Below are 14,581 nucleotides of genomic sequence, written 5' to 3'. Positions count from 1 at the left end.
GTTCTGCCACTGCCCTAGTAGGTGTTTCTGGGTGGATACAAGTGCTTCCTGTCTCTGGCTTTCAGTGGGCATGAGCGTGCATGACTCCAGATGTGATGTTATTATTGTGCAAAGGTTGAGCAGGGTAGAGTTTCATGCAGTGAAGATGTGTACCTTGTTTCCTGGATGCAGTGGTACTCCAGGCATCTGACCGCTTAGCTGCTCTCCGGTGGCTGGTTTCAGGGTGTATGTGTACCTGGAAGGACAAACATATACATGTGCCTGCCCAGGTCCTACAGCAACCCTGCCCCACTGGTCTGTGAAACCTTTAGACTTGCCCACATCCTGAAAGCTGCTCTCACCTTATAGGAATGTGAGACACCCAGCCCCACCAGAGAACCAGGGCTGCCTTCCGGAGGGTCCACGCTGAACACAATCTGAAAGGCACAGCAGCAGAGCAAAAGGAAAGGGAGCCTGGGTTGAGAACACAAGCATCTTCATAATGAGATGACAATGCCTCTTAGCCCAGCATCCAAGAGCCCGAGGCTACTTCATCCTTGTCTAAGTCAGCCCTCTACTGAGACAGACAGATGCTCTCCACTTGTCTCATNTGGCCAATCATCACACCCAGGCCGAGGGGCAGTAGCTTACCCCTCATGATCTTTTCTCTAAGTGGCTCCATAGCTCTCTTGGGCCTNCCCTACTGGGAGCCACCGGTGCAGCCAGGATGCAGCTTTGCTGACTAACTCAGTTTATTCTTCCTTCAGTGCCGCTCAGTGCTACTCTAGTAATTCAATATTTAAGATTGTGGCAAGGTTCTTAAAGTCCAGGAAAAGGCTAATCCCAAAATTCCACCTGACAGAGGAAATACCAAGACAATCTATGAAAACAAAAAGGAGTTTATTCTAACTGTATCAGAACTTACCAAAACCTTGACAGATACGNATAAGTAATAAAGCAATACAACAGCAGCAGCAAGAGACTAGAGAATGAAAAGCCAGGTAAAAGCAGACACCTTAGCCCTTCTAAAGAAGGGGTGGTGGGTAGATGCTCAGCCCCTACACAAACCCACAAAACTCTACAGAAGACTTCAAGAACCAAAGGAAACCAGGTGTGGNTTAGGCAGCATGAGCCAACGCAACCAAGCCTCCAGCAGCAAGAAAACCTTTTACCTGAGCTACCAACAGACAGAAAAGGTAGGCAGAAGATATGTCCATCATACAGGGTGAACACACAGGACTCACAAGGCCTCTAAATCAACAAGAAACACAGCCATGTCAAGGAAACACCACTATAACCACAGGGTAAAGAGTTAAACGAGACAACAGAGAGACAGGTTGGAAACAGGTGATGCTGACTTCCCTCAAGAGAGTTTCTCTTTGCATACACCTCCTGCCTCGCAAAGGTAGCTTGTCACCACTTTTGGCCTTTCTTACCAGGCAGATCCTCTTTAACTGTGCTTCCCTGTTCATCTCCAACTAAACCGACAACCCCAAACTCTCATTCCAGGGTTCTGCTGTGATAGAAGTCCCTTACATCATGTGTGAAAGCCTCCAGGCACTGTGTTTTCGCAGGACTTTTCTGTGTCTGCCTAGACTTCTGGCCTTCAGGACATCATCATCTGCTGCTGCCCTGAACCTCCTGAGCTGCCTTCATTGTTCTCATCCCCACCTTACACAACCTGGGAGAGGAAATGGAAGTAGTCTGAACCACTCTTCCCTGGGCCTTGGTCTTGCATGAGTGTTTAGAAACACCCTCACATACCACAACCTAAACTGGCCATGTAAGGGATGAGCAGGGCTCCCTGATTTCATGGGAGTCATGTATTTCTCCAAGAATACACAAAACAATAATTTAAATTTGCCTGGCTCAGCGATTAAGAGTACTGATGCTCTTCCAGAGGTACTGAGTTCATCTCCAGCAACCATATGGTGGCTCACATTCATCTGTAATGGGATCCAATGCCCTCTCCTGGTGTGTCTGAAGAGAGTGACAGTATACTCACATACATAAAATAAATAAATCTAAAAAAATAAATTAAAAAAATCCTTACACTTAAAAGAATAAAAGAAATATCAGGGCTGGGCGGTGGTGGCGNACACCTTTAATCCCAGCATTTGGGAGGCAGAGGCAGGCAGATTTCTGAGTTTGAGGACAGTCTGGCCTACCAAGGGAGTTCCAGGACAGCCAGGGCTACACAGAGAAACCCTGTCTCAAAAAACCAAAAAAAAAAAAAAAAGAAATCTCAGGGTGGGTGACTCATCACCTGGTCCTGAAACATCAGACAGGTTTGTGGGAGACAGAAAGAAAATGAATCAATAAGAATTCCATCTGGGGGCTGACAAGATGGCTCAGCAGGTAAGAACACTGACTGCTCTTCCAGAGGTCCTGAGTTCAAATCCCAGCAACCACATGGTGGCTCACAACCACCCGTAATGAGATCTGACACCCTCTTCTGGTGTGAGTAAAGACAGCAACNGTGTACTCATTTATAATAATAGATAAATCTTTGGGAATAAAAAAAAAGAATCCCAGCTGACTAAGAGACTAGTTCCCCCAACTTAGCAAAATGGTATGTGATAAGAGGAAAACTTGACTCTACAGTGTGAGTGCATTTACATATGCAGGTATATGTGAATGTGTGTAAGATGAATGCTCACTACATGTGTGACCGAGGCAAGCAAACGGGGTGGGGGTGGGGATGGGGGTTGTGTGTGTGGGGGTATTCCAATCTAGGAGCTACAAACTCTACTTCTGGCTGACCCTTCTCTGGCCTGACAAAATCTGACTGGCTAGTTGCTTTTCTGTGCACATTCCCACATCCTGACAAAAACTCTTGGCACCTACAGTTATGCAAGAAGAGCTGTGAGATAAGCAACTCACCAGTCACCTGTTCTGCTGCTGAGGAGCTTGCTAGCAAGGATCTGCTTGCACAACACCAGACTGGGGTAGGGAAGGTACCAGGAGCCTTTGGAGCACTTGCCAAAGAAATTGCAAACCACGGGCAACAAAGTCTGGATTCCAAAAGTATGGATAAGGAAAGTATCTCCTTTATAAACAGAGTAGAGAATAGTGTTCTGAGGAGGAGAGAGGTTGTCCTGCTCACAGGAGCCCTCTAGGTCTGGGAATAACAGTGTCTCCTCTGTGCCTGTAGTTGAGGATGAGCCCACATGGGAAGAGTAGAGTAGATTCTTGGAAGGTGTTTCTGATGAAAGGCCCTGCTGGTCAGCAGAAACCAATTTGCTTAGTAGGACCAAGGCTTCTTGCNCTGGGGACAAAGCATACTCCATAATGGCTAAATGGCCCAGCTGTGGGTGGTACAGGGGCCCCAGACAACAAGAAGTCATAGACTCAATAGTCATGGGTAGACCACCATCCTAGGAAGCAAGATACCTAGAAGATGCCTACCTAATATGCCTCTGGAGAAGTTCATGTAGGAGGGAGCCAAGTCTGCCAGGACAATCGGGTGCCAAAACCTTCCACATCCCACCAAACATCTGCAGTCTTTCAGTCAACTCTCCACTCACAGAGTGGAAAGCTGAGACTACTACACTCCTTATCACAAAGCTGGCTGAGAGGGAGCAGGCCTGAGCTCATACCTTTCCTATCACATGTACACTTGGCCCCATGCCCTCATTGTGGCCCAGCTACATCATAATCAGACCCACGGAGGTCTCAAGCATTCACAGTCTGCCTCTCCAGTAAGAGGATTTGCTTCGTGATTACAAAACCAAGGCACTTTCTGCTCACTAGCCATAACCCCACGTGGTCCGGAGGTATAGCGTGGGTAGAAGCAAACTGGTGGCTTCACACAGCACCATAGATGAAGGGACTGGCTGTGCCTCAGTTTTTCCAAGGATCAACAGTTGTCATGCAGGAACATTAAAAAAATAATAATAATAAAGAAGATCTCACTATGTAGCACAGATCTTACTATGCAGACCAGGTTGGGCTTGAATTCAGAGATCTGTCCACCTCTGCCTCCCAAGTGCTGGTCTTAGAGGCAAGCATTACTATACCTGACTCCCAGCCAGGAATCTTAAGACGCACTATTAAAACTTAGCAAGGGGGCCGGGCGTGGTGGCGCACGCCTTTAATCCCAGCACTTGGGAGGCAGAGGCAGGNGGATTTCTGAGTTCGAGGCCAGCCTGGTCTACAAAGTGAGTTCCAGGACAGCCAGGGCTACACAGAGAAACCCTGTCTCGAAAAACCAAAAAAAAAAACTTAGCAAGGTGGGGGTGTACTTGAAGGATGGCCCACCAGTTAAGAGCTCTGACTGTTCTTTCAAGTTTGATTCTCATCACTCATATGGTGGATCTGACCCTGTCTTCTGGGCCCCACAGGTACCAGGTACATATGTGCTAAACATACATGCATTCAAGCAAAAATACCCAATAATATAAAAAATGATTAAAAAAAAAAAAGCAAAAACAAAAATGCCAACAAAACAACAAACCTTAGAAAGGCTAAGCAAAGCCGAAGGTGCCCAGAGGACTCACCACCAGGATCCACCCTCAACTACCTGGTCAGGACGGCTGGTGCACTAGAGCAGAGGACATAGCTGCACTAAGANATATGTGTTCTATACCCGAGGACAACTGCATGTCACACAGACAAGAGAGAGATGACCCCAAAACAGCACAGTGAGAAGCAGGAAGAGACCTGATGAGGTGAAAGGAGTCCAACTTTGTCTCTGACAGTGGCACCACAGCCATCCCTCCTATACCTCCTTCTATTTCGGATACACAGACCATGGCATTTTTAGGATCCATTTGCCTTTCCTTTGAGAAGATACTCAGGCCATTTGTCTCTAGATTCCTCCCAATCTAAATCTAGCTGGAGCTGCTATCAACAAGGAAGCCCTGCCCAGCCCCAAAGGGGAAAAATGAATTCCAAATAGCTCCTGACTTCACTCTTCACAGGATCTTGGTCTTAAAATACCATTCTGGATTTATCTGGCCACTAAATAGCCAAAAAAAAAAAAAAAAGGCCAGATCTGCCCTCTGTTAACAACGCCCACTGAGGCCAACACTACATTCAGGTCAAAGTAAGATGCTTAGGGTTTTAGACATGTGATATGAGGACCTTTGTCCATTCCCTGAAGCCTCTGTTGTCACTTCCAGAAACAGAGACCCCAACAGTTAAAAGCAGTCCGTTACCTGGATAATGTCCATGAGCTTCTGCAACCCAGCCGTGTTGGTGAACACACCAGTACCTGTGGAGCACACAGCAGAAGAGATGCTGAATCCCACATCACCAGGAGCCATCACTGCCTCACTTAGTTCTGTCTCACGTCTGCTGAAGCAACCAGCCTACCCATAACCAATATCAGGGACAGGATGTGCTAAGGAAGTGCAGCTGACCTGTTCTTTCTGGTGTTAAGGAGCAGTCAGATTAGGGAAATCTCCCCTAAGGACTACAGACTTCCAAAACAATGATTTGGTCATTTAGTGAAATGATATGGGGGAAGGTGGCTGCTATCCCCAATGCAAAGCATATAGCATTGCATGAGACAGTGCACATCTCACTCCCATCAACAGAGTGCCCATAAGGACACTGCCCTTTGGAAACTTGATCTAAACTCAGCAGAACTCAGGTATAGTAGCAAGAGGGAGAAGCCAGTGAGGCCCACATCTCACTAAGTCCAAAGTCGTTGACATTCCTCCCTAAAAGGGAACTAACTAGAAAATACTATAGTAAGAAACCACATGCAGGAAAGATGAAAAGAACATAATGGTTGGCCAAGTGTCACTACTGACCCTGTGTCTCAATCAGAAAGAGAAAGCCAGCTGGGCCCAGTGGCTACCCCTGAAATTTTAGCACTCTAGAGACAAAGTCAAGAGGATCAAGATCAAAGCCAGCAAAAACCTGTCTCAGAAAACCAAGGGCTGGGGATGTGACTCAAACGACAGAGCAACCATGAGTGAGAGCCTGGGTTCACTCTTCAGTACTACTCAGGGTTAGGGTGAACATGAAACAAACATGAAGGGTATGCTGGTGGGGGAGCTTTGTTGACTAGATTCCTGTTCATAAGGAAGGCATGATAGCAACCTGCTGACACTGATGGCCAAGTGCTGACTGCTGGACATGGAACAGTAAGTCCTGCTGTGATGTTTGTCTATATCAAAGTCATTATCCCCTCATGCTCCATATGGGCAACCCGAGACTCACGGCCTGCCAGGTGCTGGATTATCTGGTCCAGTGATTCCAAAATGCAGCCTTTGGTTTGAAATGTTATTTGGGCTTCAGCAAACAGCTCGAAGATGTAGCTGCCAAACAGAACAGAAACTTGAGACTGAGAGGATACAAGACTGTAGTTTCTGGGAACCTACAAGGAGTAGCCTTTGAATTTCCTGCACTCAGAAATAATTGCTGAGGGGGCTGGTGAGATGGCTCAGTGGGTAAGAGCACCCGACTGCTCTTCCGAAGGTCTGGAGTTCAAATCCCAGCAACCACATGGTGGCTCACAACCATCCGTAAGGAGATCTGACTCCCTCTTCTGGAGTGTGTGAAGACAGCTACAGTGTACTTACATATAATAAATAAATAAATAAATCTTTAAAAAAAAAAAAAGAAATAATTGCTGAGTACTTCAAGGAGGTTAAAACTGGAAGTGAGAGGCTTCTCCCTGTAGTGGTTTCCTAGCAGGCAGAGGACAGTGGATTACTGTCATGAGAATCACTACCTAACAAGGAAAAGACAGGTGCGTAGGCAAGGGACCACAATTAGGGGTGACCTGAATGCAGGTCCTGTGTGTTTGAAGGCAATAACTCTGGGTAGCAACTCTTAAAAGCCTTGNAAAGAAATGGGGAGGGGGCAACAGAAGCNGCAGGAAGAGGGGAGGCTTTGGCAGGGCCTTCAGGTGTAAGTAAAGAAGGCCAAACAAGCACACCAGAGCCCAGCTCAGACTGGTAGATCTGGATTATTTGGGAGTAACTGGGAATACCTGTAAAGGTTAGAACTCAGGGGAACAAAACAGTTCAGAGAGAAGGCAGGTAGCCCAAGACACCCACACACACACAATGCTTTATGTTCTACAAGCACAGACTAAGTCCTAACACAGCTACTGGCTATAAACCTAGAAGAGCTACCCCTCAACCCCAGCTACAGTCAGTCCCTTATCAGCCTTCAAACCAGGCTACCCACAGTGCTTTTCAGGGGGGGGGGGCGGGGGGGAGCAAAGCAAACAACAACAGATTATGGGACAATCAAAACCTTCTGGGCCTCTACGAGCTCTAAACAGGCCTCAGTGATAGCACTAAAGGTGTAGTTATTATAACTGGCACTTGCTGTGTCATCAAGAGACCAGAGAGGTTGGAGGAAATAGCTGGAGGAGACACCGTGCAGTAGCGTGTGTTGTTACTCCCAATGTGTTCAATAGCTACATAAAAAGCTGGCAACTGGCTTGAAGAGATGGCTTGTTCTTTCTCCAGGAGACCTGAGTTTGGTTTTCAGATCCATATTGGGTAGCTTACAACTATCTGTAACTCTAGGTCCAGGGCATCCAACACCTTCTAAACTCCACAGGCACCAGCACACATGTGGCACACATTCACACAAACATCCACATATATATAAAAGGAAAATAAGTCTTTTTAAAATATTGGTAATTCTTACTAAGCCTTGAAATTTGAAAAAAGACCCCACTGCTGGGGGAAGTGCTCAGACAAAACCCCCATGAGGACACTATTTATCTCCAACCCCAGACAGAACTCGGGGTAACAAGGTCAGCACCTATCCCTCACCTTCCAGGTTTGGTGACGCCTCTGTCATCCCCAGGCAGCTGAATAGCATCAATAGCCTCCTCCAGGCGAAGCAGGATCACTGTGAGCCAAGGCTATGTCAGGGGCATGCCTCTCACCCAGCCCAGGGAAAGGAAAGGCAACACTTACTCTTTAGTTTTGCAATGTCTTCCAGCTCCATGTTGAGTCCTGGGTGAAAAAGTATATACATAATTCTTCATTTTTTTCTTTTTTTTTTTTTTCCTTTTTTTTTTTGTTTTTCAAGACAGGATTTCTCTGTGCAGTCCTGGCTGTCCTGGAACTCACTCTGTAGAACAGGCTGGCCTCAAACTCAGAAATCCACCTGCCTCTGCCTCCCAAGTGCTGGGATTACAGGCATGTGCCACCACTGCCAGCCTAATTCTTCATTTTTTAAGTGCTGTCTGTAGCCTCAAGAACCAAGGTTTCCAGTGTGGTAGAAAGGGCAGGTGGGAGGGAAATTAGGTAGAGTCCACATTTGAATCATACACAACAGTATGAGCCCACATTCACATTTAGATATGTGCATAAATACATTCAAGCACACAGAGGGTCTCCCTCTCCCTAAAAACCTCAAAATAACTAATAACCATCAGCATGTACCCACATGTGTTCAGACAGAACCTCACAAGGACAGAGAGTAAAACATACCAGGGCTTGCTGGAGGCTGGCTAGGAAGCAGAGCATCACAAGCCCAACACAAAACAGTTGTCCATGGTGGCCATAACTGTTGGGCCAGGTTAGCAGGACACAGAAATGACCTCTAAATGACTCTGGCGGGATCTTAAGCCTCAGCAGTGAGACTGATGATGGGGTATTACCAACCACAGATGCTTAAACACATATAATGATTCATTTTGGTTATACCAACCTGATAGTCTCCAGAATAAGTTATGAGACAAAAATCTCTGGTCATGCCGGGTGTGAAGGGGCTTCGAGGTTGGGTTAATTGAAAGGGTAAGTAGAGCCATTCCATGGGCTAAACCTCTGAACTGAATAAAAAAGAAAAGGAAAGAAAAAGAAAAAAAAAAGAAAGAGAAAAGAAAAAAGCTTGGTGTGGTGGTCCACACCTTGGAGGCAGAGATAGGTGGATTTCTGTGAGTTGCAGGCCAGGATGGTCTCCATAGAGTTACAGCACAGCCAGGGTAGCCTTTCTCTCTCTCTCTTCTCTCGCATCTCTTCCCATTTCTTTCTCTTTTCTTCTCCCCTTACCTGTTTCTTGATTATAGACACTCTAACTGCTCAAGCCCTTACCATCACAAAGTCCCAGCTATGANNGATTATCCTCTGAGAATATGAACTAAGATGACCCTTACTTCCTTAAGCTCCTTTGGTAAGGTATTTTGTTATGACAAGGAGAAAAGTAACTATCAGCATTTAGACATGTAGATGACAATCAACTCTGAGAATCAACTCAAACTTTCAAATTTGAAATGGGGATGTATGTTAAGCATGATCTGCTTTTCCAATATGAACAGTGTCACCACAGAGCTGAAGAATCTTTATAACACTGTTTCTGCTACAAAATCAAAGGGATGAGAACTAGAGATGGCGCAATGGTTAAGAGCACTTGACTACTCTTCCAAAGGTCCTGAGTTCAATCCCCAGGAACCACATGGTGGCCCACAACCACCTATAATGGGATCTAACTATGTCTTTTGTTGTATATGAAAAAAGTATATGTATATGTATTGTATATGATCATACACATAAGATAGATAAATAAAGGGCTGAATGAGATAGCACCATCTCGAAATCACTGATAATTAATGAATTTAGGAATCAAGTAGCTGCAATGTTACTACAAAAAGGGAAGGCAGAAGTAACCAGGAGCCATCAAGAGATGATGAATTACAAGTTGGGTAAGAGATCACTCTTACAGAAACAGAGTTATGGTTGTGATGGCAAATTCTCTTTGATTGGCAGCAAAGAGTGCCCTGAGTGTTCAGTTCATCACGTACCTCAAAAACAATGTGTTTTCTTTTGTGTAAGTGTGTGCTGTATGTACATATGCCTGTGTGTATGTACATGTATATTAGTACCTGTGCACACAGAGGCCAAAGGAAAATATCAAATGTCTTCCTCTATTGCTCATTAGCATAATTCCCTTTAAACTAGGTTTCTCACTGAACCTGAAACTCAATGTTTTGACTAGGCTGGCCAGTGAGCTCCCAGGATTCACTTGTTTTTATAACACTGTGGTTACAAGCACAAGCAGCCACAGTTGATTTTGTGTGTGTGTGTGTGTGTGTGTGTGTGTGTGTGTGTGTGTATTTCCTGTATCTGTACTTTGCTTTAAAATTAAATGCAGGGCTGGGTGTGGTGGTGCATCCCTTTAGTCCCAGTACTCAGAAGGCAGAGGCAGGCAGATCTTTGAAGCCAGTCTGATCTATATATCAAGTTCTAAGACAACCAGGACAACACTTTGAGGCCCTGTCTTAAAAAACAAAACAAAACAAAGCATTAGCTAGGAAAAGACATAGACGTCAGAAAACAGTGAAAGAACTAGGGCTGGGGATATAGCTCAACTGGTAGACTGCTTACTTAGTGTGCACAAAGTCCTGGGTTTGACCCCAGCATCAAATAAACCAGAAATAGTGGCCAAAGTTTATAATCTCATCATTTAGAAGGTAAATCAGTAGACCCCGAAACTAAAGTTTGTCCTTTCTTGCCTACACTAAGTTTGGAGCCAGCCTGAGCTACATAGAACTCTTGTTTCAAAAAAAAAGGGAGGAAAAGAAAAACTGAAAAGCAGTGAAAGTATCAGATGAGTCAGTCCTCCCTGGACTACAGAGCAATTAGACAGCACTTCCTACAACTACAATGCTCCACCCGAGGGAAGAGGGAAATGTATAAAGACTCGGGAAGCAAACAGAATTTAAGTGCCCTTATTCATGGGGCCTGCAGTCTTTTTTTCAGACAGGGTCTATCTAAGCAGTCCTGAATGTCTTGAAACTCACTAACGTGAGCTGAAGTATTTCCTTGGCTTATTAATGGTGCCCCATCTGGTATTAACAGACAGAAAGTCACACAACAGGTACCCTGAACTAAGTTTCTCATGCCCCTGAATGCTATCTCGACAAAAGATAGTAGGAAGACCAGACCCTGCTCTTATGTAGGATATGCTCCCAAGATGCCTCTAATAGACTGAGTCTACGTAAGTCCTTAGCCATAAACTTACCTGAGCTGGACGTGTCTACAATGAACTCCTGTTGGAGTTCACCCTGCTGAGTCACCCGGGCTTGTTCCTCCAAAACCTGGTTGATAATCTCCAGTCCTGAAGCCACATCACGGGGAGTCAAGTCAAAGGAGGCTGACTCCTCACATATCTTCTCCTGAGGGCCAAAGTAGACCTGTGTTACAGTAGAGTGGGACAGAATGGGGACTCTAGGAAACAGAAGTGGAAATATAGGAAAGACTGAAGAAGTTTCCAGAGCCCCAGCTCCTAGTCAATAAAGTAAAGTCAAAGTTGATCCAAGGAAATTCACTGCCCAAGCCAATATTTTAGAAAATTATTTCACTTTGAGTTGCCAAAATTCTGCTACTGGAAAATTTATCAGCAAAAGCAGTTATTTTGGCATCAAAAGTCAAATGATACCACCAATCAGCTCAATAATCCCCATAGCTGCCTGGAGCCAAGTAGGAAATAAGGTCCTGTTGTGGGAAGACCTGGCTCTCCATCAGTCTCATCGCAGGCTCCACCGCAGCTAAGGATGAGGCTACTCATCCTCTGAGGTCNTTCTACATAGCCCTGAGTAAGCAGGGCCAACAGACACAGGGGTGATGGCGGTGGTGGTTGTCACTGTGATCATGTGCTGGTGAAATGGGACAAAGAGAGTCAAGGGGGAGTGGCGCGCTCCAGAACTATTCATGATGCTATTGCTACCAAAGATGAGAAACTGTCTCCACAGAAGTTTCCTAAAGGTCAAGCCAAGGTCTAAAGAGTAAAGACGTGCTGGAAAGACAAGAGTATGGTACAAGAAAGAGCAGAGCCAGGCTATCCCTACCAATTGTCTAGAAGGGCACAGGCCCAGTGAGAGGCTCTGGTTTGGACTCTGTACCTAAGGGCACATCTGAAGCCCCACTAGCCAGACTCTGGCCCAGGTGAGGCAACTGACAAGCACCTGAGAGAGGAGCAGCACCTAAGGTTGCTTGGTCCCAAGAACCTCGGGTGTCGCTGGATCCAAAGTAGGACTGCTCCAGAAACACTGAGAAAGCTGGGGAGACAGGAAGTACTTAACATAGAGGCCAAGGGGACTCACCACATTGTGAGCTTCATCAAAGATCACAACTGTTCCCTTCAGGTCAATGCTGTGCGCCTTACGACTCTACAAAGAAGGGAAATTACCATGAGNTGAAGTCATGTGGGGCCAGCTAAGAGTGCAGACCGCATATATAGGAAAAAAGGGAACCTGAGGCAGATGGTGCATCATAATCAGGTACCACACATTATGGAAGAAAGAGCAAAGGCTCTCATACTACACTATGAGAACTGGGTCCTTCTCCAAGCGGACTGTGAAAAGCAGACTCAGTTACCTGTCCAAGTCTAACCAAAGTTGGATGCTTGTGACCATCTATACTAAGAAATTGCTCACACAGAACAAAGCAGTATATGTTACAGTCAACAGGATGATCAGGTAAGCCAGCTGAATGGCTAGGTAGGAAAAGGCACTTGCCTCTAAGTTTGATGACTTGAGTTCAATCCCTGAAACCCACAAGATAGAAGAGAACTGAAACTACGAGTTAAGGGTACAGTTGTATTCTCTTTTGTCTTATTTTATAACACTAGGTACCAAACCCTTAAGTGCTCTACCACTAAGCCTGAGCTGGCCTTGTTCTTGTGATCTTTCCACTTCCGTCTCCTGAGTGCTGAGATTACAGGAAGGCATTACCATGCCTAGCACACATTTTTTTTTTTAAGATTTATTTTTATTTTATGTATAAGGGTGTTTTTGCCTATGGGTATAATCTGTGGACTATAGTCATGCAGTACCCACAAAGGCCAGAGGAGGGTGCCAGATTCTCCTTGAACTATACTTAGAGCTCTGTGAAACACCATACAGGTTCAGGGAAATCCAAAGTAGGTTCTCCAGAAAAGCAGTCAGTGAGTGCTCTTAACCACTGAGCCATCTCTCCATCGTGACATCTAGGTTTTGATAGATGTGGATTTTTNNAAAAAAAAAGATTTATTTATTATTATATGTAAGTACACTGTAGCTCTCTTCAGATACACCAGAAGAGAGTGTCAGATCTCATTATGGGTAGTTGTCAGGCACCTTGTGGTTGCTGAGATTTGAACTCTGGACCTTCAGAAGAGCAGTCAGTGCTCTTATCCACTGAGCATCTCTCCAGCCCCAGATGTGAATATTTTACAACCAGTATTCTACTCCCTCATGAAGAATGTAGCTTTGAGCAGGGCAGTGGTGGTGCACGCCTTTAATCCCAGCACTTGGGAGNCAGAGACAGGCAGATTTCTAAGGCCAGTCTGATCTACAGAGTGAGTTCCAGGTCAGCCAGGGCTATTCAGAGAAACTCTGTCTCAAAAACAAAACAAAAAAATAAGGAGGAGGAGGAGGAGGAGAATGTAGCATTTCTGAGACTCACTTCTCACTGCTGGCAGTTTCTAGCTTCCCACTCTGGCAGTGGTCAGTAAACTCCAGTGACTGCATGCCTGAGTCACTGGACTAAGGACTTTCTTTTCCTAGAAGGGAGCCACAAGCACACACTGTTGACAGAGCTACTGCGTGGTCTCCATATCCACCAGCCACAGCTGGGACCTCCGACTGCCCCACACCTCACACTTTAACTTACTTCTACCTTTGCTTGCTGCTGATGCTGTTGTTAAGTTACTTTGTGGCAGGGATAGTGCTTGTGTGATAAGGTTCATAGGTAGAAGGGTCTTAGGACAATCTAAGAGTTCTCACCTTCCATCATGCAGGCCTTAGGAACTGAACTCAGAGCATCAGGCTTGCTTGGTGATAAGCACCTTTACCAGCTGGACTATCTTGCCAGCATGCTTTGGTTTTTTTGTGTATGTGTATGTGTGTGATCCTGGGATTGACTACCTGGGCTCACCAATGCTAGACAAATGCTCTACCATTGAGCTAAATTCCTAGACCCTTAAGTCTCTTTAATTGCAGCCATTTCCATCAGAATACATATCACTTCCTGTTGTTTGGGCCTGCAATGACCTTGTGACTAGAGCAGTTAAACCCCTCCACACAGGCAGAAGTGGCCATTCTGTAAACTTCAGAAAACTATCTACTCAGGTTTCTTAGAAGTGAGCTGGGCTGTTCAAGTGTGAGAGCCTTTGTGCACTGTGGATCCAGGTCCTTTGAAAGGCTGCAGCATTTCCTCATTTTCTGAAACTTGCTTTTTTTCTTTAAAACCATGTTTTGAAGTTTTTATTAACTTTAAAATGCTTACAGCTGCATATTCCATTTTTTGATAAAAAGCGAATCTATGCATAGTGTAAACAAACACTGAAATTCTGACCTATTAGAATGTTAACAGGCACATCAGCCATGAACTCTACAATGCATGAATAACTAAACCACTTACCTTTTCACGGAGCATGTTCAATGATAGAAAATAAAGTTCGACCCCAGTATCTGTGTGTGTGTATGTGTATGCATATAATTTGAAAAAGTAAATATACACACTATTCTCAACTAGGATTAATGCTAAAAAAATTTTTTTTAACTAACAGTGGGAAGATCAAGATGTCTTAGAAGGTAAGGCACGCTAAGACCCCAGCCTCAAGTTCAATCCCTGAGACCTACATTGTGGAAGGAGAGAACCAAGTATCCCAAGTCGTCTGCTGACCTCCACATATGCACAGT

At 45.2% G+C, this 14,581-nt stretch overlaps 1 protein-coding gene across 4 annotated transcripts in view; it reads right to left on the bottom strand.

The window, feature by feature from the left end:
• The window catches only part of Rtel1 (regulator of telomere elongation helicase 1), a 36,770-nt gene that overhangs the window by 9,386 nt on the left and 12,803 nt on the right, over positions 1-14,581 (bottom strand). For 3 of the 4 annotated variants that reach the window (XM_021179587.2, XM_021179594.2, XM_029473922.1), the window contains exons 9-16: positions 12,002-12,067; positions 10,921-11,074; positions 7,872-7,910; positions 7,725-7,803; positions 6,151-6,248; positions 5,139-5,194; positions 342-416; positions 154-235 (exon numbers count right to left, since the gene is read on the bottom strand). In XM_021179587.2, coding sequence (XP_021035246.1) covers positions 154-235; positions 342-416; positions 5,139-5,194; positions 6,151-6,248; positions 7,725-7,803; positions 7,872-7,910; positions 10,921-11,074; positions 12,002-12,067 — 649 coding nt within the window. Of the gene's footprint in view, positions 1-153; positions 236-341; positions 417-5,138; positions 5,195-6,150; positions 6,249-7,724; positions 7,804-7,871; positions 7,911-8,610; positions 8,732-10,920; positions 11,075-12,001; positions 12,068-14,581 lie in introns of all 4 variants that reach the window. The other variant, XM_029473923.1, reaches the window with a different exon arrangement.

This window comes from Mus caroli, chromosome 2, assembly GCF_900094665.2.
Source record: "Mus caroli chromosome 2, CAROLI_EIJ_v1.1, whole genome shotgun sequence".
Taxonomy (NCBI): Eukaryota; Metazoa; Chordata; class Mammalia; order Rodentia; family Muridae; genus Mus; species Mus caroli.
The sequence above is the reverse complement of the archived record's forward strand: the minus strand, read 5'-3'. Positions and strand labels throughout refer to the sequence as shown.